The following is a 23,117-nucleotide window of genomic DNA, read 5'->3' on the forward strand; positions in this document are numbered from 1 at the left end:
AAATTGTGTGCATGTAAAAAAAGTTTTTGCCTGTAGTGTCTTGCCTTAAAATTGCATCAAAATAATCAGCCCTATTAGTAATGTTTAAAACATGTTAAAAAATTTAACTAGTTTACAGTCTGGTGTTAATATCTGAGAGGTTTACCATTTCAGTAGAAGTGAGGACAGCACTACAGACACGGATGAGGCAGCCATAGCAGCAGAGCCCATCCAGGGCTGCAGCACCAAACCCACAGGCATAAACACACCTGCAAACAAATCAATAATACACACTTAGACACCTGCTGTTAAGATGCGTTTAGGTTAATTGGATCACAAGTGGACGACACTAAATACCGGTGTAAACGGGGTCTAAAACGTTTTGAGCTTGTCCACTTTCAACCACTTTCAGAGGTAGTTGAAAACGCATTAGACTGGATTGCTTTCATAGTGTAAACGTTCATGTGGTCGAATGTGTTCAAACAGCCACAAAAGACCGTCTACTCTCCGCCTACTGACCTAATGCGCAAACATTACAGCGTAAACATAACAGCGAAAGACCCAAGTTTGGGTTTAAGACGAAAAACGCACAACGTTCTCTCACCATTCCTGATTTCTAACACACACTCACAGCGTTCGGTGGGCGGGGTATGTAAAGCACCTCTTACTACTTACTATAAGGTATAAGTGTGACACTGTCACACCCATCATACATATTAGGTACACTAATGTTTAATTGTTATCATTAAGTATTGTCATTGTCAATTATGTTTTTTTTGTAGTGTCGAGTTGAGTTTCAGTTGTCCTTATCTTAACCCTAGCCCTTGAGTTATCCTAACCAGCCCTTAGCCCTAATAAGGTGAATAATAACCTCGGCACTTTGTCATTGCTATCAACTCTGACTCACTCAGGGCTCGACATTAAGCCTTTTCATGTGCTTGTCCTCTGGACAAGTAAATCTGTCATTCACTTGTCAGAGTAAAAAAGTTGCTTGTCCGGAATGTTTTTGGTGTGTGTGTGCTGTAAATATAATTTATTCTGAAGAAATATCCTCATCTGTGTTAAATCAGCTCTGATATATTTAAATCTGCATATTGTCATATCTGCACCTTTAAAGGGCCACCCCCCACCCCCCAAATCTTATTAAATGTACAGTATGCTTCATCTTTAGTTTTAAATTTTATCAATAGATTAAATTGGAATAGCCTAATAAGATAATAGGGCTGTTGTTACCCTAGGAAGGGCTGATCAAATTAAATCATTTACACTGAAAATGTACAACTGCATTAAATAATGTTATGAATATGAGATCGTTTAAAATATTTTTGAATATACAAATAAGAAACGTTGGAAAGAATGATACTTTTAAAGTAAACCGCCAGTAGGAGGCGTCAGGCGACCGTCTTAATGAGCGAGTCATTGAGTCATTCATTCAAACAATTCGTTCAAACAAGAATGAGACATGTTTATGAATGGGACATTGAATCTTTGACTCAGCCAATTCGTTCAAAACGCTGAATCATTCAGTAATGAAACACGGTTAAGTGTTGCTGTGAGATGCCTTACGGTTCTGCTGTGACATTTGTTTGGAACTATTTTTGCTGCTGAAACAGAACAAAAACAGTCAATATTGTGTCTAAAATGTAACTTAAGTAACTTAATTTGAACTGTTTATTGAACTGTTGTATCAAAAGCAATGTCACATTTTCAGTCGTGAATGGTACTCAAGAAAACAGCACTCGTCGTGTGAGGTTGCTAAACTGTATCATATGTTAAAAATATTAAAACACATTTTGAATTTTGGCACTGGCAGTAACGTTATGTTGTTAACTGAGTTTAAACTGAGTTTACATTTGTTTGGATTTCTCCTCGAGAGGCTGCGCGAGCCTCAACAGCGCAACCTTGTTACCGTCAGTAATACATCCACTATCGATCGCAACTTACAATTAATATAAATACAATCAGAATCATTCTCTCATTTTAGTGATTCCCTAGTTATTTATTTATTTTTTGTTATTGACGTTTAATCAGGCTACTTGTCCGGTCGGGCAAGTAAAATTCTATTTTACTTGTCCCTTAAAAAAATCCACTTGTCCCGGACCATAGACAGTATAAGAAAGTCCCGGACAAGCGTTAATGTCGAGCCCGTCAGGTCCTGTTAGTACCGTATATATTTTTAAATTATGCTAGATGAAGTTAAAATATGGAGACACAAATATTAAGCAAAAAAATGGAAGCTCATATATTGAGGTGGTGATGAAAAATTTACTACCAAGTCAAATTGCGTTTGTTACCTTTTACTACCTTTTAAGGGCCTTAATTTTGGTAGATTATTTTTACTACCTTTTACTACCGCGCGGACACCCTGTACAATGAAAAGTAGCTAGTTTTAAACACATCAAATGTCTACAAACTAACACTTGTACAATATTACTACAGTATGCTAAGAATATTAGCATATTAGAATATTAGTATCATCAAATAATCGTCTCCACACAAAAAAAAGCAGCAGCACAAGTGTTTTCCACATTGATGATAATAATCAGAAATGTTTCTTGCGCATCAAATCTTCATATTAGAATGATTTCTGAAGGATCATGTGACACTGAAGACTGGAGTAATGATGCTGTAAATTCAGCTTTGATCACAGGAATACATTACATTTAAAAACAAAATTAAAATAGAAAGCAGTTATTTTAAATTCATAATAATTTTTCACATATTACTGTTTTTACTGTATTTTTTTATCAAATAAATGCAGCCTTAGTGAGCAGAAGGTAATTCTTCTAAAATCTTACGACCCCAAACTTTTGAACAGTAGTGTAAAACAAATAGAAAAAACTGCTAATTTAATCGTTTAATTTAGTTCAACACAATCAACATTTTCTGAAGATTCTCACACCATTTGCTGACTTCATTTATGAGCGTTTCAGGCCCTGTTTTGTACCCTATTTGAGGAAAGTGGCAATAATACTGAAATACTTGTTTTATCTAGTAGTCTTGTATGGTTTAGTTGCTCTTACCTGCAGCAATGGCAATCCCCACAAGATTGTAGATTAGCGCAAATACAAAGTTGATTCTGATTCTTTTTACGGTCTTCTTAGAAAGGTCGATACTCGCAACAACATCAAGAAGATCATTCTGGTTCAAACAAAGATTTGGCAAAATGAATCACAAAGCCTTCAGTTGAATGCTCAATATAGGTAACAAACAATATAATGGTAACACTTTACAATAGGTTCTTTATTAAAAATTAGTTAATGTATTAACTAACATGAACTAACCATGAGGAATACATTTGTTACTGTATTTGTTAACATTAGTTTAAAAAAAAAAAAGCTGTTCATTGTTTGTTAATGTTAGTGCATTAACTAATGTTAACAAGATTTTAATAATGTATTAGTAAATGTTGAAATTAACAATAACAAAGATGAATAAATGCTGTATAAGTGCAGTTCATTATTAGTTCATGTAACTAATGCAGTTAACTAATGAACCTTATTGTAAAGTGTTACCAATATAATGTCAACATATGTAATCAGGCCATTACAGTGTTCATACCCTGATAAGCACCACGTCGGCAGCCTCAATAGCAACATCTGTGCCCGTGCCTATTGCAATGCCAACGTCTGCCATGGCCAGTGCGGGGGAGTCATTCACTCCGTCGCCCACCATGGCCACGCGTTTTCCCGCCTGCTGGAGCTGCTTCACTTTCGCCACCTTGTGAGATGGCAAGACCTCTGCGAACACCTTCTTGATGCCCACCTGCAGCAAAAAAAACCAAAACAACCTCAGCTGCTGCATGTGTACGATTATTATTCAAGGGAATATGAAAGTGTCCTTTACTTGGGCCGCGATAGCTCGAGCTGTTTTGCTGTTGTCCCCAGTCATCAGCACGACCTCCAGCCCCATTGCTGTAAGTGTGTGGACAGCCAGCTCAGCCTCAGGCTTCACGGTGTCCGCTATGGCCACCATCGCACAAAGCTCATCTGAGAATAAAACAGAACAGCAAACATCCTCAAAATAAACATTGAGCATTATTTGTTTATTATGTAGTTATATTCAGTTATTCATTAACCTCCATTCCAATTAAAAACCACATTAAATGGCGTAACAAACATTTGTTTCTCTTGTGTTGACATATTTACTGTTGTAAATGGAAGATGTAAAACAACTAACAGCCTTTAAATTAGGCCACAGCCTGTGAAAACTACAGCATGTGCCTGTTCCTGGGACAAAAATAACCCGGTCTCACTCACTGTCCACAGCCACCAGCACTGCAGTGCGTCCTCTCTTCTCGTGCTCCATCATGGCTTCATCAACATCTGCTCGCACCTGCAGCGCGTTCCTCCTCATCCACTCTCTGTTCCCGATCAGCACTGTGTATGAGGACGTCTGTACTACAGCTGAAACAGACAAAATACCCTTACCAGACCATTCAAAGACAAGACTCTTGTAATTAAACTCTATATATGGAAAACGCCACATAAGGAAACGCACACACACAACATGTCAGTGTCTTTGTGAGTAAAGTTCAAAGCCTAGTTTACATAATAAATAATAGTTTAGCATCCAAATACATTGCGAATATAGAAACATTTGAATTTGCCATGAGTGAGGTTGTCTACGTGAGACGGTTTCTGTTTCAGTTGCGTTTTAAATTAATTCGTTTTGGCTTGCCAGTAAGTATATCTACTTAGATTTTCCATTCTTGCTGTTACTGTTAATTTTAGAGGATTTGTTGTGGAGTGAGAGGAACTAAAATAGCTTATAGCTCTGTTTATAATGTTTGTATACATTTCGCTTTATTTACCAGTATTTTACATTATTGCTGAATGTAATAATAAAATGCAACTTATCTGCTTTTTTTCCTCTCAAAAATGCAATTTTATATGTGTAGCATATTTTTTAACCATGCAGCAAATGTTTTAAAATAGCTTGAAAAGTTACTTGCATTACTTTTTAAACCATTTAACTGATTCTTACTGTCGGTTGATGGTTAACCAGTTAATTATGAGCATCCCTACGGTCATGTGACACTCACCGAGTGGCTGTGGGTCCATGATGAGCGGGTGTTCATTGCTGTGGGCTCTGGTATCGCTGATCTGAATCAGGACAGCATTACGCTGGTTCTCCTCACTGTCACTGTCCTCTCTCTTCAGCAAGTTCTCTGTGTTGCTGACCAGACACCTGATCCCACAACCTGGCACAGCTTGAAAATCTGAACAGGTGCCAAGAGACTCCGTACCCAAGTCCTGAACACAGAAGAGCCATTGTGAATCCAAATGCCAAATAAAGACTCGTGCAATTCAGAGGAGCGTTTGAGCATCAATACGAGAACCGTTTATACTCAATGTAATTACCCCAAAACAAGAAAAATAAGGCACTGAGAGCAGGTGTTCGGGGATGGTAAGATTTTTAAATGTTTTTGAAGGAAGTCTCTTATGCACACCAAAATGTCATTGTGAAATATTATTACAATTTAAAAGAACTGTTTTTTATTTGAATGTATTGTCAAATGTTATTTATTCCTGTGATCAAAGCTGAATTCATCATCATCATTACTCCAGTCTTCAGTGTCACATGATCCTTCAGAAATCATTCTAATATGATGATCTGCTGCTCAAGAAACATTATTATTATCAATGTTGAAAACATATGTGCTGCTTCATATTATTGTGAAAAGTGTGATCATTTTTTTTTTCAGGTTTCTTTAAATAGAAATTTCAAAAGAACAGCATTTTTTTTAAATAGAAATATTTCGTGACATGTCTTTACTGTCACTTTTGATCAATTGAATGCATTCTATGGAAGTAGAATAATGTCAAATGTTTTTGAAATAAAAAGCCTGTTGAATTGCACTACTTGAAAAAAAATAGGCATTGCATTAACCATGCTTGCATTTTAATGCATTGTATTTTTAGTGCTTACATTTTTATGGGCTGAAATTCAACATGGTTGAATATTTAAGCTGTGAATATTTCAATTAAAAACATTTCAAACACCTTTTCATTATTAAAAATTCAATAATCCATATTCACCTTTCATATTTCACTTCCAAAATATTCAAACTGTTTAAAAATACAACCTATAATATTCAACAGGCAATTTTCGGTCCATTTTATTTCGCTTTGCAAATTCGCTTCCACAAATTCAGTGGTTCAAATTCGACAGTAAATTCAACATTGACGTCCAGGAACTGCAGGAAAAGCAGTAGATTGCCGAGCATACTCTCCATCTGCTGTTAGTTGACCTCACCATCAGATGGTGCAAAAGCGCTTGTTGCTGACGAAGACATTCATTCATAAAATGAAAATGATTATCCGTGTCAGTATATGCGGAAAAGATGATAAACACACAAAAGCTGTGTTAATGTTTCATTCAATAACTTCATTGTTACTTTCCCTGTGTATTCTACATGTCATCAGCTTTCTCTACCATGAACAGGATTATAATCGGTTTCCCTCAATACCTCATACTCAAGGATTTCCCTTCCGTTGATACAGTGATGTGAAAGACCAATCTTGCACCTTATTAGGGAAGTAGGCTGTAGGCTATTATATAGGCTACGGGCAAGAAGATGGACTCAGAATATGAACTTAACGCGCAAAGTTTCATGCTGAGCGTTTCGTGATATACTGGCATAAAATCAACACATACATACATTATATATATATATATATATATATATATATATATATATATATATATATATATATATATATATATAGTATGCATACGTGTATTGCATTAGCTTAAACTGTCACAGCACTTGCATATTGTCCTCCTATTGTTAGTTTAACTGTAAATCGCTTTGGATAAAAGCTTCTGCTAAATGACTAAATGTAAAAATTGGCTTGACATTGGACATTCGCACATTTAGGGACCGTCTCTAAAGTTGCATACAACATTGGCATATACGTTTCTAACTTCAATAGCAAACTTAAATTTATTTGAATAAATATCAAAAATCCAAAGGGTGCGCATTATGCCTGACACTAAATGAACACTTTACAGTTGGTTTTATGACTGTAAGTCGTTCTATTCAAATGCTATCGGAGTTAGAAACGTGTATACCAAAGTCGTACACACTTTAGACACGGTCCCTAAATGTGCGAATGTCCAACATCAAGCCATCTGTATGCCAATCTATCACTGGGAAACGCTCAGCATTAAGCTTTGCGCGTTATTCTGAGTCCATCTGCTTGCCTGCGAGTTTGGTCTTTTACATCACTGTAGTCCATTAAGCTACGTTAAGCGTTGTATATGTCCAGCAGGGGAATCCTTAAGTATTGAGGGAAACCCTAATAGCCTGCATGCAGCACATCGCCACAATATAAAGTTAAGGCAACTAAACAACCAAGAGAAATATATGTCAACCTCAAAAATGTAACATTGGATCTGTATATCCGCATCGGGGAATAACATTATAATCTCGTTCACGGTAGAGAAAGATGCATGTAGGCTACACAGGAAAAGTAACCGTGAAGACGCTGAATTTAACATAAAACAGCCGTCATAATAATCACAAATACACTTACATTGCTGTAAATGAGTTTTATGAATGAATGACTTGTTCTAACTGTTGCTGGTCTTCAACACGCGCTTTTGCACCATCTGATGGTGAGGTAGACTAACAGCAGATGGAGAGTATGCTCGGCAATCTACTGCTTTTCCTGCAGTTCCTGGACGTCAATGTTGAATTTACTGTCGAATTTGAACCACTGAATTTGTGGAAGCGAATTTGCAAAGCGAAATAAAATGGACCGAAAATTGCCTGTTGAATATTATTGGTTGTATTTTTAAACAGTTTGAATATTTTGGAAGTGAAATATGAAAGGTGAATATGGATTATTGAATTTTTAATAATGAAAAGGTGTTTGAAATGTTTTTAATTGAAATATTCACAGCTTAAATATTCAACCATGTTGAATTTCAGCCCATAAAAATGTAAGCACTAAAAATACAATGCATTAAAATGCAAGCATGGTTAATGCAATGCCTATTTTTTTTCAAGTAGTGCAATTCAACAGGCTTTTTATTTCAAAAACATTTGACATTATTCTACTTCCATAGCATTCTTGCTGAAAAAAGTATTTATTTCTTAAAACATTTATTTATCTTACTGAATGACCTTTTCATTTATGAATGACCTTTTTCATAATGACAACTTTTTATACATTTATAAACGTACAATATATATATAAACTTTTGGTATGTTTCACATCTAATGCAGACACACTTCAGTAATGACAATTATGGCTTAAAAATGTACTGTAATTTTTAAATAAAAAGATCAATAAAATGTGCTTATTTAAAGCCGCACAAAATAAAATATTTTATTATTAACAGTAAAGTTCATGTCATTTGACAACAATTTGAAAATTAAAATGATCTTTGTCATAGTTTTACTTACATAGCTATATGATTTTATTAACTAACAAATACAAATTAAATTGTTTAAAAAAAGTATTAACGGCTTTTCTGTTTTCGTAAATGATGCTGTACGACTATTGCATATTATTATATTTTAATTTAATGTATAACTTAATGTAAATTATAAACCCCACCACAGGCTGTAAGTAAAGCAACAACACACCAGTAAGTCAAACGGACCTGTTTGCAATATTTGGTGATGGCAGAACCCAGCGGATGTTCACTGTTATTCTCAGCGGTGCCAATGATCGCCAACAGTCTGGAGCGTGGCATCCGATTCCCTTCTGCCAGCATCTTCACCTGGACCACTTTGGGAGCTCCATATGTAATGGTGCCAGTTTTATCAAACACCACAGACTGAATCTAAAAGCGCAGACAGATTTTTAAAAAAGTCTTCTTCCGCTACTTTAGCTTAAATCTCTAGCCCAGAGCATCTCTGACCTTGTGTGCCATCTCTAACGGCTCTCCTCCCTTGATGAGGATCCCATTCTGGGCTCCCACTCCTGTTCCCACCATTACCGCTGTGGGGGTGGCGAGACCCAGCGAGCAGGGGCAGGCGATGCACAGGACAGTGATGGAGGCCTGGAAGGCGAAGCGGATGATGGCCTCTGCCTTAGGGATGCTCTTATCATAACCCTGCAGAGAGAGACATTCACCATTTCAATGTGTTCAAAGAGAAAGTATAAACATGACCTAGTATAAAAGGACCTGAACCCAACAGTTTGAATATTTTAAAGGGACACATCACGGAAAACAGGATTTTTCTTGCTCTACTGAAATAAAAAGGTTGGTTACACTTTGTTTTAAGGTGTCATTGTTAGTGTGATTATATATTTAAGTACTGAGTAATATTAAGCAACTACATGTACTTACTATAGGGTTAGGGTAGGATTAGGATTTGGTTGAGGGTTAGTTGCATGCAATTATGCATAATTTACTGTTATTACTATGGTAAGTACATGTAACATATGTTACAAGGACACTGTAAAATAAAGTGTTACCAAAAAGTTGTACCATGTAAACACACTCTAATATTCACAAAACAAAGCTTATTGAAACCTAAAGAAACCTTGGCTTACATTATAAGTGGACTTTAGAGAAAAAAATGTAATAAAAAATTGAAATGATGGCATTCTGAAAGGATTTGAGGAACTATAGAAGAACACGAATGTACAGAGACGGGCTTCACTCACAGGGAAATACTTTTCCACGAGTGGAAAGTTCACAAAGCCGATCAGAATCCAGACTACGAGAGTCAGGAAGGAGATCCCAATGATGAACGGGACAAAGTAGCTGCTGATCTTATCTGCAAACTGCTGGATGGGAGCCTGATTGGAAAGTTTAAAAAGGTTATATAGGCCAAAGCTGATGCAGTATACTGGATTAAAAACACACACACACACTAACAGTCAAACGTCAATGAATTTGTTTCTCTCGATATTAAACAATCATGAGAGCACCATAACGTAGGCGTCTGTGTTGACAGCAGATGTTGTTGTGTGAACGCGCGTTGGAGATTAATATTTTTTAAATAAAGTGGTAAATTATGTTTTTTTGTGTGCAAACAAAGCACTCGTGTTGAGGTTAAAATTGAGGTTAAACCACTGGAGTCACATGGATTACTTAAATGATGTTTTACTACCTTTCTGGGGTTTGAAAGTGGTAGTTGCGTAGCTGTCAATGGAGGGACAGAAATCTCTCAGATTTCATAAAAAAATATCTTCATTTGTGTTCAGAAGATGAATCAGATTTGGAACGACATGAGGGTGAGTAATTAATGACAGCATTTTCATTTTTGTGTGAACTAACCCTTTAAAGCTCATGCTAAAATGTTTGAAATTAGTTTTGTACCAAAAAAAAAAAAAAGAGTTTTGAATTGTGTAACATTTTGGTTACTAATAATAATATTTATACTTCCATCTGTGATATTTTATTTTTTTCCACAATAATAGTAAAGTATGTCCAAACTTTATACTGGCTGTGTATATTGGAAAATAGGGATTAGCAATAAATTAATACATACTCTACAGTAAAAGTTTGGCAAGATTTTAAAATATTTTTGAAAGAATTATCTTCTCACCAAGGCTGCGTTTATTGAAAATCTAAAATGAAATCGTAATATTTTCAAATATCATTATAATTAAACTGATCTATTTGAATATATTGTCAAATGTAATTTATTACTGTGATGCAGAGTCCTGCACGGGTCCATTTTTGGAGACCCGCCCCCGCCCGTACCCGCAAAGTCCAGCACCAGATCCGACCCGTCACCCGTGATAATATCAAAATTAAATCCGCACCCGCCCAGACCCGTTAATATTTGGCCCGTTACCCGACCCGTGCCCGCGATAAACCACACAGGTGACGCGTTCATGTAACATAAGGGTGCGCTGCCAATAACGCACCTAAAAGCTGTCACAAAGAACTGGGAAAAGTAATGATTATTAATAGGCCTGTCAAATATATCAATGAGACATTTCAATTGTTTATTAATAAGCAAGTGTTTTCTGTGTCAAATATGACGATGCTGACTCGCGATCTTCACAGTAGTGAATGCGCCAGAAAGAAATGCACATTTCATACGGATTATAAGCAGAGAACAGTCTGTTTTCTTTCGTTTTGAATTGTTTTGTTTAAAAGTACACATTTCATGCTTTCTATTTCTCAGGTCTGTGAGGCAAGTAGCTTATACGATGAGTTTCGGTTCATTTAAGAGACGATCAGTTCACGCGCGGGCGCCTCCGGCCGTGTCCTGATTATATTGCCTGCCTGCTATATTTACTTATTTATTAAATCCATAAATTTGGTAGATGAAACATTGATTAAAATGAAGATACAATTAATACAAAACGAAATTCACTTTAAAGAAAGGCTTAACAAACTTAATGAAGTGGTCAAAATCATGTCTGCCCACTCCATTTGTCTCACGATATACGGGATCATCTTATCTTATTCATGCTTTTCACTTTTCATATAATCAACATGAAATAAAAAAAAAAAGTATATTATTTTATTTAAACATGAATATGAAACTAAATCGTTTTTTAATGACTGGGCTACAACACATAGGCCTATTAGCCTACAGTACAGAGAAATTTAATGTCGCAACTTGGTCGGACTAAAAGGGGAGAAAAAAATTTAATTGTGTCGGTCCTAAACTGACAGGGTCGGTCGGGTTACGGCAAACAATAATATTTTTAAGGATGGCCTGACTAAAACACATATTTGCGTATGTGTAATGCTGGTAATTTAGACATACAAAATATTGCACATATTTTTCATCCGCTACCCGCCCGCAAGGAGTTCATTATCCGCCCGCGTCCCCACCCGTGAATTTTAGGAATGTCACAATCCACCCGTTTTAGCCACTTTTATGCGGGTACCCGCAGATACCCGCGGGTACCCGACCCGTTGCAGGACTCTGCTGTGATGGAAAAACTGAATTTTCAGCATCATTAGGCCATCAAGGGCCGTTCACGTAGCGTCTAAAAACACAGAGAAAACACTGGTCGCAACGGCTTCGCTCTCTATTATGAGCACGCTTGTCATGCATCTACAAATTAAAATAACAAATCTGAGTATGTGTATGACGTGAACAGCCCCTTACTCCAGTCTTCAGTGTCACATGATCCTTCAGAAATCATTCTAATATGATGATTTGCTGCTTAAGAAACATTTCTTATTATTAACAATGTTAAAAACAGTTGTGCTGCTTCATATTTTTGTGGAAACTTTTAGAAATTTTGCTGAACTTAACTTAATTATTGTATACTTTTCTCTTTAAAAATGTTTTTTTTTTTAAATAAATAAATAAAAATCACCAAACTGTTGAACGGTAGACTACACTGCATATCCTTGGTCCTGTTTTTATTATTAGACCTTTATTTTTATTGGTTGTTATTAAATATTTATTTAATGTTTTTATTATTCTGATTCTGTCAGAATAGTAGTGACAGACAGACAGATTCAAGTATATAGTTAACAGACAGACAGACAGATAATATAAAGGAACAAAAATAGGACGCATTGATCTGTGATAATCTGAAGAATCAGAAGCTGTTATCATCAAAAGACATGATATGACAGCAGAAGCCGAGCTGACAGACGCACCTTTGAAGTCTGTGCTTCCTCCACCAGTTTGACGATCTGAGAGAGGGTGGTGTCTGTGCCCACATGAGTGGCTTTGATCAGCAGAGAGCCGTTCTGATTGATAGAGCCTGCGATAACGGTGCTCCCCAGCTTCTTAGTGACAGGCATGGCTTCACCTACAACACAAGACACACATCATTAGACCACCACAGTGCAGTGACTGCACAAATTGGAAAATGAAGGGAAGAAACATTACACTGAAATATCTGGATTGCTTGGCCATTGCTATGTGGTTACTTACTGGCCCAAGTCAAAAGTGCAAACCATCTTATGCAAATCTGATCATTAGACCTGATCAAGGCTTGACTCCCTCAAAAGCCTATGGGAATTTAATTATCCACTGAGATGTCTGAGAGCACACTGAAAATCAGGGATTTAAAATGTATTGAATACCGGAAAAACAAAACGCATTCAAAATAACGTTGACGTAAATTGAGTAAGAAACATTTAGAGTTAGTTCACTCAAAAATGTATTTTTGCCTGATGTCATTCCAAACCCATTAGACTTTCATTCATCTGACTGATTTCATTCAACTGGTTCTTGCGGAAGCTCAAACATACTGCGTGACGCGATTATAAATCTCATTGGTTATCGCAAGTCAAGCAAGCATGTCTGAGCTTCTGTTTACCAAATTTGAACGAAATCTGTTCATACTATAAAGTGATTGTGTTTCTTCAGAAGACTAGGATTAAACCAATCATTCATATTGATTTATTTTACAAACTCTTTAAGCATGTTCTGAAGCGTCAGAGTTTTGGGCAAATAGACTTTCAGTGGTGGGACAGAAATCTCTCAGATTTCATTAAAAATATCTTCAATTATGTTCTAAAGATGAACGAAAGTCTTTCGGGTTTAGAACGACATGAGGGTGAGTAATGACAGAATTTTTATATTTAGGTGAACTATCCCTTTAAGGTTCTGCACATTATTTCTTCAAATAAGCACATTTTTGACATTACGCTATTTTGTAGAAAAGGGCAGATGTTCTTGCCACCATTGTTCCAAAAATCTTGCACTTCCTTTTCAAATCATACTAGATCAAATTAACATCAAATTCTCTAATGCCAGTGCTCTAGAGATGATCTCATTGAAGTAGAAAGGCAACATACAAATACATTTTCCCATTCAACAAATAATTCTCATTCAAATGTTTATGCTGCTAATATCATTTAGAGTGAAAAACTTCACAAAATGCAAAAGAGATTCATTTTTACTAGTGGCCTCAGACTTTTGGACGTCACTGTATATGGAATACACAACAATTATCCTGCCTCCTTTGTTTGTACTTCTGTTAGTAAGGAGAAAATTGTCCTGTCGAACCCGTAATGAGAGACTCGTCTGCCATGGAGTGTCCTTCAATTACTCGGCCATCCACTGGAAACTTCCCTCCAGGCACAACCTTCACAACATCTCCTCTCTGCACCAGCTCAACATCCACCTGCTCCTCACTGAGAGAGAGAGAGAGAGAGATAACACAAGGTCATATGTGGAAGAAAGTCAGCTGTAATTTCTGTTCAAAGGAAACACAAACTACACAGCACAGGAGTCGCACAAACCTTAACACAGACATATCATCATTCAGTGTAACAACAGTGGCCTCTGTCGCCTGTAAAGACATCAGCTTGGACAGAGCCTCAGAAGTCTTACTCTGCGATTGAAGACAAAACCACATCAACATTAGTGCAGAACAATGAAGGAAATTAAAGTGCTCCATTATGCTATTTAAAAGATTCCTAATTTTGTTTGGAGGTCTCCCACAATAGGTTTACATGCATCCAAGGTCAAAAAACACTTTCATTTTCTCATAATATACATTGCAGCATCACGTCTTTTCTCAGAGTGTCTAAAACTGTTCAATAAAGGATTTAATCTCTCTGAACCACTTCTTCCCGAGACCCTACTCTACTCCGATTGGTCAGACGGCCCAAACAGCGTCTTCTCGACATGTCGACAACACAAACTAAACTCTTCCAGGCCTCGGCTACAACTACAGTGTTTGAGAGTTAAAGTAGACAATGTTTGTAGGCAGCCAATGAAGACAATAGGCTGGCATTATGTACATTTGTTACAAACCTACAGTTTCAAGCAGGAAGTTAGACAGGAATTCCTGACAACTTGTTTCACTTATCCACTTTGAGCTTTGAAACTTTGCAGACCTTTTACATTCACAAACTACATGAAATGTAATATCCAAAAAGCGTAATAGGGGCACTTTAAGAGATAATATTACAAGCAGGAAGATGAATAACTTGTGTAACTGGAAATGCTTGTTCACCTTTGCTATTTGCTCCAGCCACCTGCCCAGCGAGATGAAAACAAACAGCATGGGTGGAGTATCAAAGAAGGTGATGGGGTTCACTTTTGCCCTCTCTATCATAGCAACCAGAAGAATCACCAAAGAGTATGTGAATGCGATCGTTGTTGCGAGTACAATCAGCACATCCATATTGGCCGTCCGGTGCTTGACAGCTTTGTAGGCTTGACAGTAGAAATACCGCCCACCGATAAACTGCAGAGAGAAAAAAAACAGATACCATTCAGAACATAAAGTATTTGCATATTTAAGGTAGACAAAGAATTTAAATATAGAAAGTGAGACATTTTCCTCTCACAGTACATTGATAAAAGTCAAACTGGCAGGTAACCAACCTGCACAGGGACACAAAAGAGGAATGAGATCAGGTTCATGATGGAGAGGCCTGGCAGAAGCTGTTTCTCCAGGAACATGGTGGAGTGGTACTTCTCTCTGTCCTCGGCTGTGATGTTATGGTGGTGGGACATGTCCATGTCCATCATGTGATCCATGATCATCATATAGATCATCATGCCCATAACAGGCACACAGAAAAACAAACTGATGAGGAACGATCTTTTCCACCTAGGAGAAAACAGCAAAACCAACTTATGCAAACAGGTCAAAAGAAAGACATTAGTTGTGTTCCTTCAAGAGGTAATGGACATCAAGGCAAAAAAAAAAAAAAAACTCAAAGCAGTAAAGAAGGTTATGTTGAAATTCCATGATTCTTATTTTAGGCAATCCTGTTTTAAAGTGCCCCTATAAGCTTTTTCAGATATGACCTTTTTATGTAGTGTATTGTAGTATTATGTAGCTGTTTGTGAATATAAAATGTCTGCAAAGTTTCAAAGATCAAAGAGTTATTGTCTCCCAAAAGAAAGAACCGATTCTAAACTGTCTGACAACAAACTGTCAGTAAGTCACTCCAGTCTTCCTGCTCTAAACTATGTAGCTATGTAACACATTTGCATAATGCCAGCCTATTGGCTGCCCGTGAACAGCATCTACTCTGACCCTCAAACACTGTAGTTGTAGCTGAGACTGTAAGAGTGTGGTTTGTGTTGTCGACATGTCGAGAAGACGCGGTTTTCAATGCTGCGAATGCAAATCCACTTTGCAGCACTTCCAAAGGTTGAGGAATGTAGGCTGGAACTGATACGGTAAAACCGGCGCCACTGTTACAGTTTGTATCACTGCGTATCAAGTACTGAGGAAGATCCGGAGCTGAACTTCAGATATGGTAATGAGTGTTTCCTTTCCGGCACATGCTGTAAGTGGTCGACTAATCACAACAGACTGGGCCATCTGACCAATCAGAGAAGAGTAGGGTCTCGGGAAGGAAGGGGTTTACATAATTTATTGAATCGTTTCGGACACTGTGAGAAAAGAGGTTGATGCTGCAATGTATATTATGATCAAATTAAACTGCTTTTTGACCTTTGATGCATATAAACTTCTTGTAGGAGACCTCCAAAACAAAATTAGGAACCTTTAAAATAGCATAATAGGGGCACTTTAAAAACAGATTCATTCCAGAAACCTTATTCCCTTATTTACTTACTGTTGGATCTCCCGGCTGTGATCCAAGTGACTTCCAGGACGATCTTTCTTCACTAGAGAGGCTGTAAATCCCATGTTCTGTTCATCAAAAATAGGGAAGTTCATGTAAGAACAAGCCACAAAACAGATTTCTTAGTTCCCTACAATATTATTTATAGCTCTCTACAATATTATTTATAGCTCTGTTCTTAAACATAATAAACAGACACTGAACTTAATACGTGACTGATTCAGAACGGCAACTCAAAACAGTGCTCCTTATGTAAAACAAACAATTGACTCACAGTAGAGTTTTTGTTAGCAAACTGCTAAACTAAGATGCTGTCTATGTAGGCAGCTCACTAGGTTTTGGAACAAAGCTTAACGTACATCTGAACATATTTATTCCCATGACAATGAATGTGAATTCACCTCGATCCATCTGATTACGTCTCGAGGGCCGGTCACTTCTGGGTCATATTTGATGTGGGCTTTATTAGTTGCCAGGGCAACTGAAGCATAAAGGATGCCCTTATGCTTCATCAAGTTAGACTCAATTTTGTGAACACAGGAGGCACATGTCATCCCTCTGACCTGATGAAAAGAGTCATGATGTCCACAAACATTTGTTGATAGAAAAATTTGTCAAAAATCAATAATAGGACCTGCTAACATACCACAAGCTCCAGGGTTCCATCGGAGCCGTCGTAATTCTCCATGACTGTGGCAGTGAAGCCGAGCTCTCGGATAAACTCTGCTATTCTCTGAGGATCAATGATTGAGGAGCTGTATCGAACCTCGGCTTTACTGGCCATCAGTGCAACCAAAACGGAGTGTACACCTGTGGAAGAAAGACATAATGGCAAATTAATTACAACCAAACTAATATATCTATAGTGGCTTTGCATATCTAGCAATTTACCAATTAATATGACATTTGCTCCTTTTTTTTTTTTGTAACAGAGATACGGGTTCTGTTTGATCAATTTTAGACACCATCACTGTGTGTAAATATATCTAGCATTATTTTGATTTGGAAAAATCAGGGATTACCATGCTCATTCTTGAGGTTCCTCTCAATGTTGGCCACGCAGGAGGCACAGGTCATTCCTCCAATCTGGATAAAACATTTGGAAATAGTGTTTGTTGAAGGTTCAGCATCACTCTCTGCTTCAATCTCTTTCATAGCTGACCAGACTGGAGATAATGATAAGCTGCGGACAGACGGCGCTGGTGGCGATGGGCTTTTAACCACTGAAGGCACCAATGAATTTGTCTCTGTAAAAATGGCAGAACAAAGTTAGAAGTGACATGGTTTCAGTGGAAATGGCAATTTAGAACATGCATCTAGAAATACAAAATACCAATAGCAGAAAAGTAATCAGACAACAGTTTAGTTGGTTATAGATGCTGTGCGTGTGTGATATTGTCCTGCCTTCTTAAATTTAAAGAACTCCCTCAGTGATCATATACAGTTAGGGCAGAGGCAAACTATACAGCTTTGCAAAGTACAGTCAAATGCTAACAGAACAACACAAACGTTCAAATATTGTTCTTGGGTGAATCAAAAAACCTGTCAAGAACATATATGGCTTATATTTCACCACCACATAATAAAATAAATAAATAAATAAATAAAGTTCACCTAGAAGAACTATTATGGCATTCTTACCAATTCTTATTACTGAAACACTAATATGTATATTTACACATCATTGTAGTATTTACTGTACTGACTTAAATTTATGCAGATTTGATTTCATCATGATGACTTGCATTTCTGTAACTTCTCCCTCAAACCCCCAAAATAAAACATTCCAGACACATGACAGTATTGGGAAATGGGAAGGAAATGTGCTTCACTGTAATGACAAAAGTCACAATGCCAGAAAATCTTGAAATCCCTAAACTAGACTTTACTGTCTGTGTGTCATTTTGTTCTGTGTGGTGAAATATGACCAGGACATGAATTCACCAGATGTTCTGTACTTTTTTTTCTTTTTTTGAGGGGGCACCAGTGGCAGTCATGGCTCAAATATGGTAAACGTAATCGCAAATGTACTTGCCTGACACACAAAAGCGAACCTCATTGGTTCTCACGCATCAAGCAAGCATGTTTGAGCTTCAGTGTTTACCATATTTGATGAGCTCTATGTATAGTATGTGCGTTGATCAATTTGTATATAGCCTATGTGAATATAAGCCTAAATTAAATCTGTTCAACATATGAAGTGATTATGGATTTCTTTATCATGTCCTTATAAACTCACTGAAGAATCAATGTTTTAGTGGAATACATTTCAAAGGAAGGAAAGAAATCTGACGGACTACATAAAAAATATCTTTGTTTGTGTTTCAATGATGAAAAATCACATGGGTTTGACAGAATTTACATTTTTGGGTGAACTAACCCTTTTTTACCTACAATATTCATACTACTTAATTACCAGACAGACACTTATTTGGAAGTTGCATTCAAAATACACCTGGTTCAAAACCAACTGGGTTTGATGCCTCAGATTCACCAAGTTAATCTCCAATCTTACAATTCAAATTTGTTATATGAAGTGCTGCATCAGAGGTATTTAAGACAAAAAAGCACCATAAATGGGACAATATAAAACTGTTAACCAGTCTATAACTGTCTGTAGTGAAGGCATATAGAATACTTACCAGGCAGAAAAGCATCAAAGCCCATGTCCTCTATGGATTCCCTCAGCTCTTCAGGGGAAGTCACTAAAGGGTCATACTCAAAAGTTCCCTGATGATTGGCTAGTGACACTTGGGCTGATCTCACTCCTTTCTTCTGGGAGATCATGCCCTCGATGGACTGAACACAGGAGCCACAGGTCATGCCCTCAATGTGGATCTCCGCTACTGATACCAGAGGCTGGAGGAAGCTTGGCTCTGGGGAAGTTGGGATAATAGCTTTAAAATTCCCTGGAGGAAGGGCCTCAATGGATTTCTGTAGCTCCACTTCTGAAACTTGTTTTGGGTTGTGCTGAATTGAAGCTTGTCTGTTCTCCAAGGACACAACAACGGAACTCACTCCAGGCAGCTTGGATATATTGTCCTGAATATTTACCACACAAGACTTGCAGTGCATTCCTGTAACCTGAATCAGTGTAGTGATCGTGGAGTCCGTGGACGGTTCAGAAACCTTCTCCTCAGGAGAGGAGGCAGTCTTTTTGGGAGAGCTGAGCAAACGCTCTACTTCACTAGCCGAAAGTTTTAACTGACGAGGTTTGGCTTTAACAATGGCTTTGAAACCAGCCACCTCGATCTGTTTCACAATCTCATCCACCGTGGTGACATAAGGCAGGTAAAGTACAGTGGCTTCCTGGGAATCTAGAGAGACTGAAAAAAAGCATGGACAAAACCAAAATCAATACTCAGGAAATGTTACTTCAAGAGTTAATAATAAGAATATGTTTACACTCATCTTAAAGGTGCAGTAAGAAATTTCTGAAATACACTGTTGAAAGTGGATCGGACTGAGCAGCACCACACCAAACATGGCTACAATCAGCAGTAGGGGGCGTATACACTCATGATGGGGGAGGAGAGAGAGTGAGCAAGAGGGAGATTTGATGAAAGACTGTAGAAAGAGAGATGGCTGAGAGACATTACAAAAGAGAAAAACTCAGAGGAATATCACTGGAAAAAGAAGGGCTATGATCAGGAAGAGCTTTAGGATCCACGTTAATATTAGAAAATATTTCCAGAGCTGGAGAGACATAAGCAGGAAGGCCTGAAAATGGACACAGATGTTGCTTTGTTTCTGCTCCATACGTGAGTAACATGGTTTTGAGTGTGTGCTGCTGGAGACTAACAGCAAACTCTTGCTTGGATACTTGTGTACTGTATGTAAATTTGTTGATCTTCCTTGTTGTTCATTTGTCATCTTCTCTTTATTTTTTGCTGAGCTTTAATTTGCTTTGCTTCAGCTACGATAAAAGAACATCCACTCTTGCATTGCGTGTTTGTGCATTTTGAGGGAGGAGCAATGAAGTGAGGGGTGTGTTTGCTTGGGTTAATTTCAAATATCAACAGTGTTCAGCAATGATTCTCAGAAATCGCTTACTGCGCTTTTAAATAATTTTTGTTTATGTATTGCTGACTGACATAACAATGGTCTTTGAATTTATACTGACACCTACTGGTGTGGAATGGATACAACATGGGGCTGATAAAAACAGGTTTTCCAAAACTTATTGACTCTGAATATTTGAAAAGGTTTTAATTTTCCAGAGTATACACCAACATATTATTTTATTATTATTTATTATTTTATTTTACAGTGCATGCCTTGGAAATAATAATAATAATAATATTTTATTATTATTATTATTATATAATATCTCTTAGAGCTGTCGGGCATGGGGAATCTCAAACTGCAGAGTTTAAGTTAATAACAATACTTTGTCTATGGTCAAAAGTAAATGAAATTAGAAATTGGTAAAAAAAATTATGCCTTTAATGTTGTGGCAATTTTTCCCTGTGGTATCAAAAAAGCCTTTGAATATCGATATTTTCAAGGTATTATCAAAGTTAGAAATTCCAGTATCATGACAACATTAATGTAGCATGACAAAGTAACTTTTCGGTTACTGGTGACATAAAAAATGTCCAATAGCAATCATACTTGTCACTTATCTATGGCATATTTATTTTGAAATTGTCTAATAGTAGAGTTAAAGGATTATAAAGTTCTACTCAGCTGGTCACGTGATCTCAACATGGCTGACCCACCATAAATTGGAGAACGTAACAATGTAAAACTATGAAAAACAGGGGGCGACCCATCTAATGTAGTATAAACTTCTAGAGCACTGTACACTGTCACTGTCTAGCATAATTTAAACATTTGTCCAAAGTACTATCATTTATGTAGGGATAAAATATTTTCAGTGGAAAAAAAACTTATGCAAGATATGAGAAAGTGGAGATCATCTTCATTATGTCAACCTAAATGTATAGATTGTGTAAGATCTGATTTCTTATCAGCAGTTACTGACAGCACAAGGTCAATGAGATTAAACTTCATTTTACCATGTAGCCTATACTTAATGCATGACACGATTCACCAGTAAATGTTAAAGTTCAGTGGAGATTGTTTTACTCAAGCAAAGGTAAAATGTCAAAGGTACCTTTAATCTTCTCAACCCCTTTTAACTTCCCTATCTTGCCCTCGATGGTTGTAGTGCAGGACAGACAAACCATTCCTTCAATACGCATTTTCACCGCCTCTACCCCGCTGGAGCTGCGAGAAGTCGGCCCTTCCTGTGGACTGAGCGCTGGGCCGCAAACAGCATCAGGAGCCAGGAAGCGCATCACTTCCCCGAGCTGCTCCACGCTGACCAGAGACGGGACAAACGTGACAGCCAGGCTTTGGTTATCAGCACTCTCTTGTGTCTCAAGCACCCCTTTCGTCTGGGCCAGTGCGCTCCGTGCCTGTTGGATAGAGTCTGTGCTACAGCCTGCTTTGCGGAATACTTTGGTTTCTGTTTGAACTGGTGTTGACGTAGCGTTTGCCAGGTTGGACTCAAAGCCCATATCTTCAATGGCCTCTGCTAAGGATTCTGGACTATGGCGAGTGTGGTCATATGTCACAGTTGCGTTGCTCAGCTCCAGAGACACCTGTGGTACAAAAAAGAGATCATAATGTGCTAATCTGTCCTCAATTACAGTTAGCTTAGTCAAATTGCCCAATAAAAGCCATACAGTTACTCGTAGAACACCATTGTTCCAGTAACTATAAATGGCACACGTGCCTTTGGTTGCACAACACTTCATTTCCCAGCAAATAGTTGCGGTCCTGGATGCTGATTGTTTAATACAGATTCCAGCTGTACTGAAATGGTTGATATGTATGATTGCTCAGATAGCTACTATGTGAATCACTCAACAGCACCCATAGAGGCCGACAATTAATATAAATAACTTTCTCGAGAACCTTTCCAGCAAACTAGGAAGCTGAGATTTGGACATGTTCAATGTAGAGCAGTCTCCCCCTACACAGGTTCATCATGTTCATGTCAGAGCAGCCTGACACTCCAGACTTTCATTAGGTTATGCATTTTCATTAGGCTATAAATTTAGACCATCATTAAAAAATGACTGTTTTACTGATCAAATAAATGAAGCCTGGGTTGAACATAAGAGACTTCTTTCAAAAACAATTAAAAAAAGAATTGTATGGAACGCCAGTAAATTTTTCTAACAAACTTCTTATGATACATTTCTGAGTATGAGCTTCTGTTATATGTAGACTTAACCCATATTTAGTGAAAAATAGGTATTGTTTAATTGCTTTAAGCATGTGCTTTGCTGAAGTGGCTCGATCATCGCATGACGATAAAGCCAATGTGATTCCTCAGGCAGCTCACACTGGTGATTCACTCATATCATCACATGACCCTTAAACCCTGAAATCCTCATGAAGAGACAACAGGAAGTTTGTTTCGCACAATAAGCACAAATCTACTCCTAGTTGCTTTTTTTGTGCTCAGTATATACTGACCGCTTGCTTAGACAGAGCCCATATTGTTTGCTTCTGTGTGTAACAAAGACATTTATAGTATTTGGCATTTGACAGTACTGGTCAATACTAATACCACCAGTTTGCTTTTCAAAGGTTAAAATGTCATCTTAGACAAACAAAGGATTAGATTATCTGCTTGTTTGACCCATGTCTGCAGGGTAACTGTGTTTTAA

At 37.5% G+C, this 23,117-nt stretch overlaps 2 protein-coding genes and 1 long non-coding RNA gene across 3 annotated transcripts in view; 1 reads left to right on the forward strand and 2 right to left on the reverse strand.

Moving 5' to 3' along the window:
• The window catches only part of LOC309504606, a 384,924-nt gene that overhangs the window by 337,559 nt on the left and 24,248 nt on the right, over positions 1-23,117 (forward strand). The window lies entirely within an intron of this gene.
• Positions 1-23,117, reverse strand: part of LOC309504579 (ankyrin repeat domain-containing protein SOWAHA-like) — an 81,801-nt gene that overhangs the window by 6,509 nt on the left and 52,175 nt on the right. The window lies entirely within an intron of this gene.
• LOC309504558 (copper-transporting ATPase 1-like) overlaps positions 1-23,117 on the reverse strand; it is a 29,105-nt gene that overhangs the window by 2,710 nt on the left and 3,278 nt on the right. Inside the window, exons 3-22 of the mRNA XM_082177708.1 lie at positions 21,551-22,040; positions 19,074-19,757; positions 17,454-17,678; positions 17,078-17,241; positions 16,833-16,994; positions 16,423-16,499; positions 15,215-15,443; positions 14,841-15,074; positions 14,122-14,213; positions 13,886-14,013; positions 12,526-12,680; positions 9,609-9,743; positions 8,857-9,051; positions 8,596-8,778; positions 5,024-5,234; positions 4,239-4,385; positions 3,826-3,968; positions 3,541-3,744; positions 3,003-3,120; positions 146-248 (exon numbers count right to left, since the gene is read on the reverse strand). Of these exons, the coding sequence (XP_082033834.1) occupies positions 146-248; positions 3,003-3,120; positions 3,541-3,744; positions 3,826-3,968; positions 4,239-4,385; positions 5,024-5,234; positions 8,596-8,778; positions 8,857-9,051; positions 9,609-9,743; positions 12,526-12,680; positions 13,886-14,013; positions 14,122-14,213; positions 14,841-15,074; positions 15,215-15,443; positions 16,423-16,499; positions 16,833-16,994; positions 17,078-17,241; positions 17,454-17,678; positions 19,074-19,757; positions 21,551-22,040 (4,079 nt within the window). The remainder of the gene's footprint in view (positions 1-145; positions 249-3,002; positions 3,121-3,540; positions 3,745-3,825; positions 3,969-4,238; positions 4,386-5,023; positions 5,235-8,595; positions 8,779-8,856; positions 9,052-9,608; positions 9,744-12,525; positions 12,681-13,885; positions 14,014-14,121; positions 14,214-14,840; positions 15,075-15,214; positions 15,444-16,422; positions 16,500-16,832; positions 16,995-17,077; positions 17,242-17,453; positions 17,679-19,073; positions 19,758-21,550; positions 22,041-23,117) is intronic.

This window comes from Leuciscus leuciscus (assembly GCF_965113295.1).
Source record: "Leuciscus leuciscus genome assembly, chromosome: 8".
Taxonomy (NCBI): domain Eukaryota; kingdom Metazoa; phylum Chordata; class Actinopteri; order Cypriniformes; family Leuciscidae; genus Leuciscus; species Leuciscus leuciscus.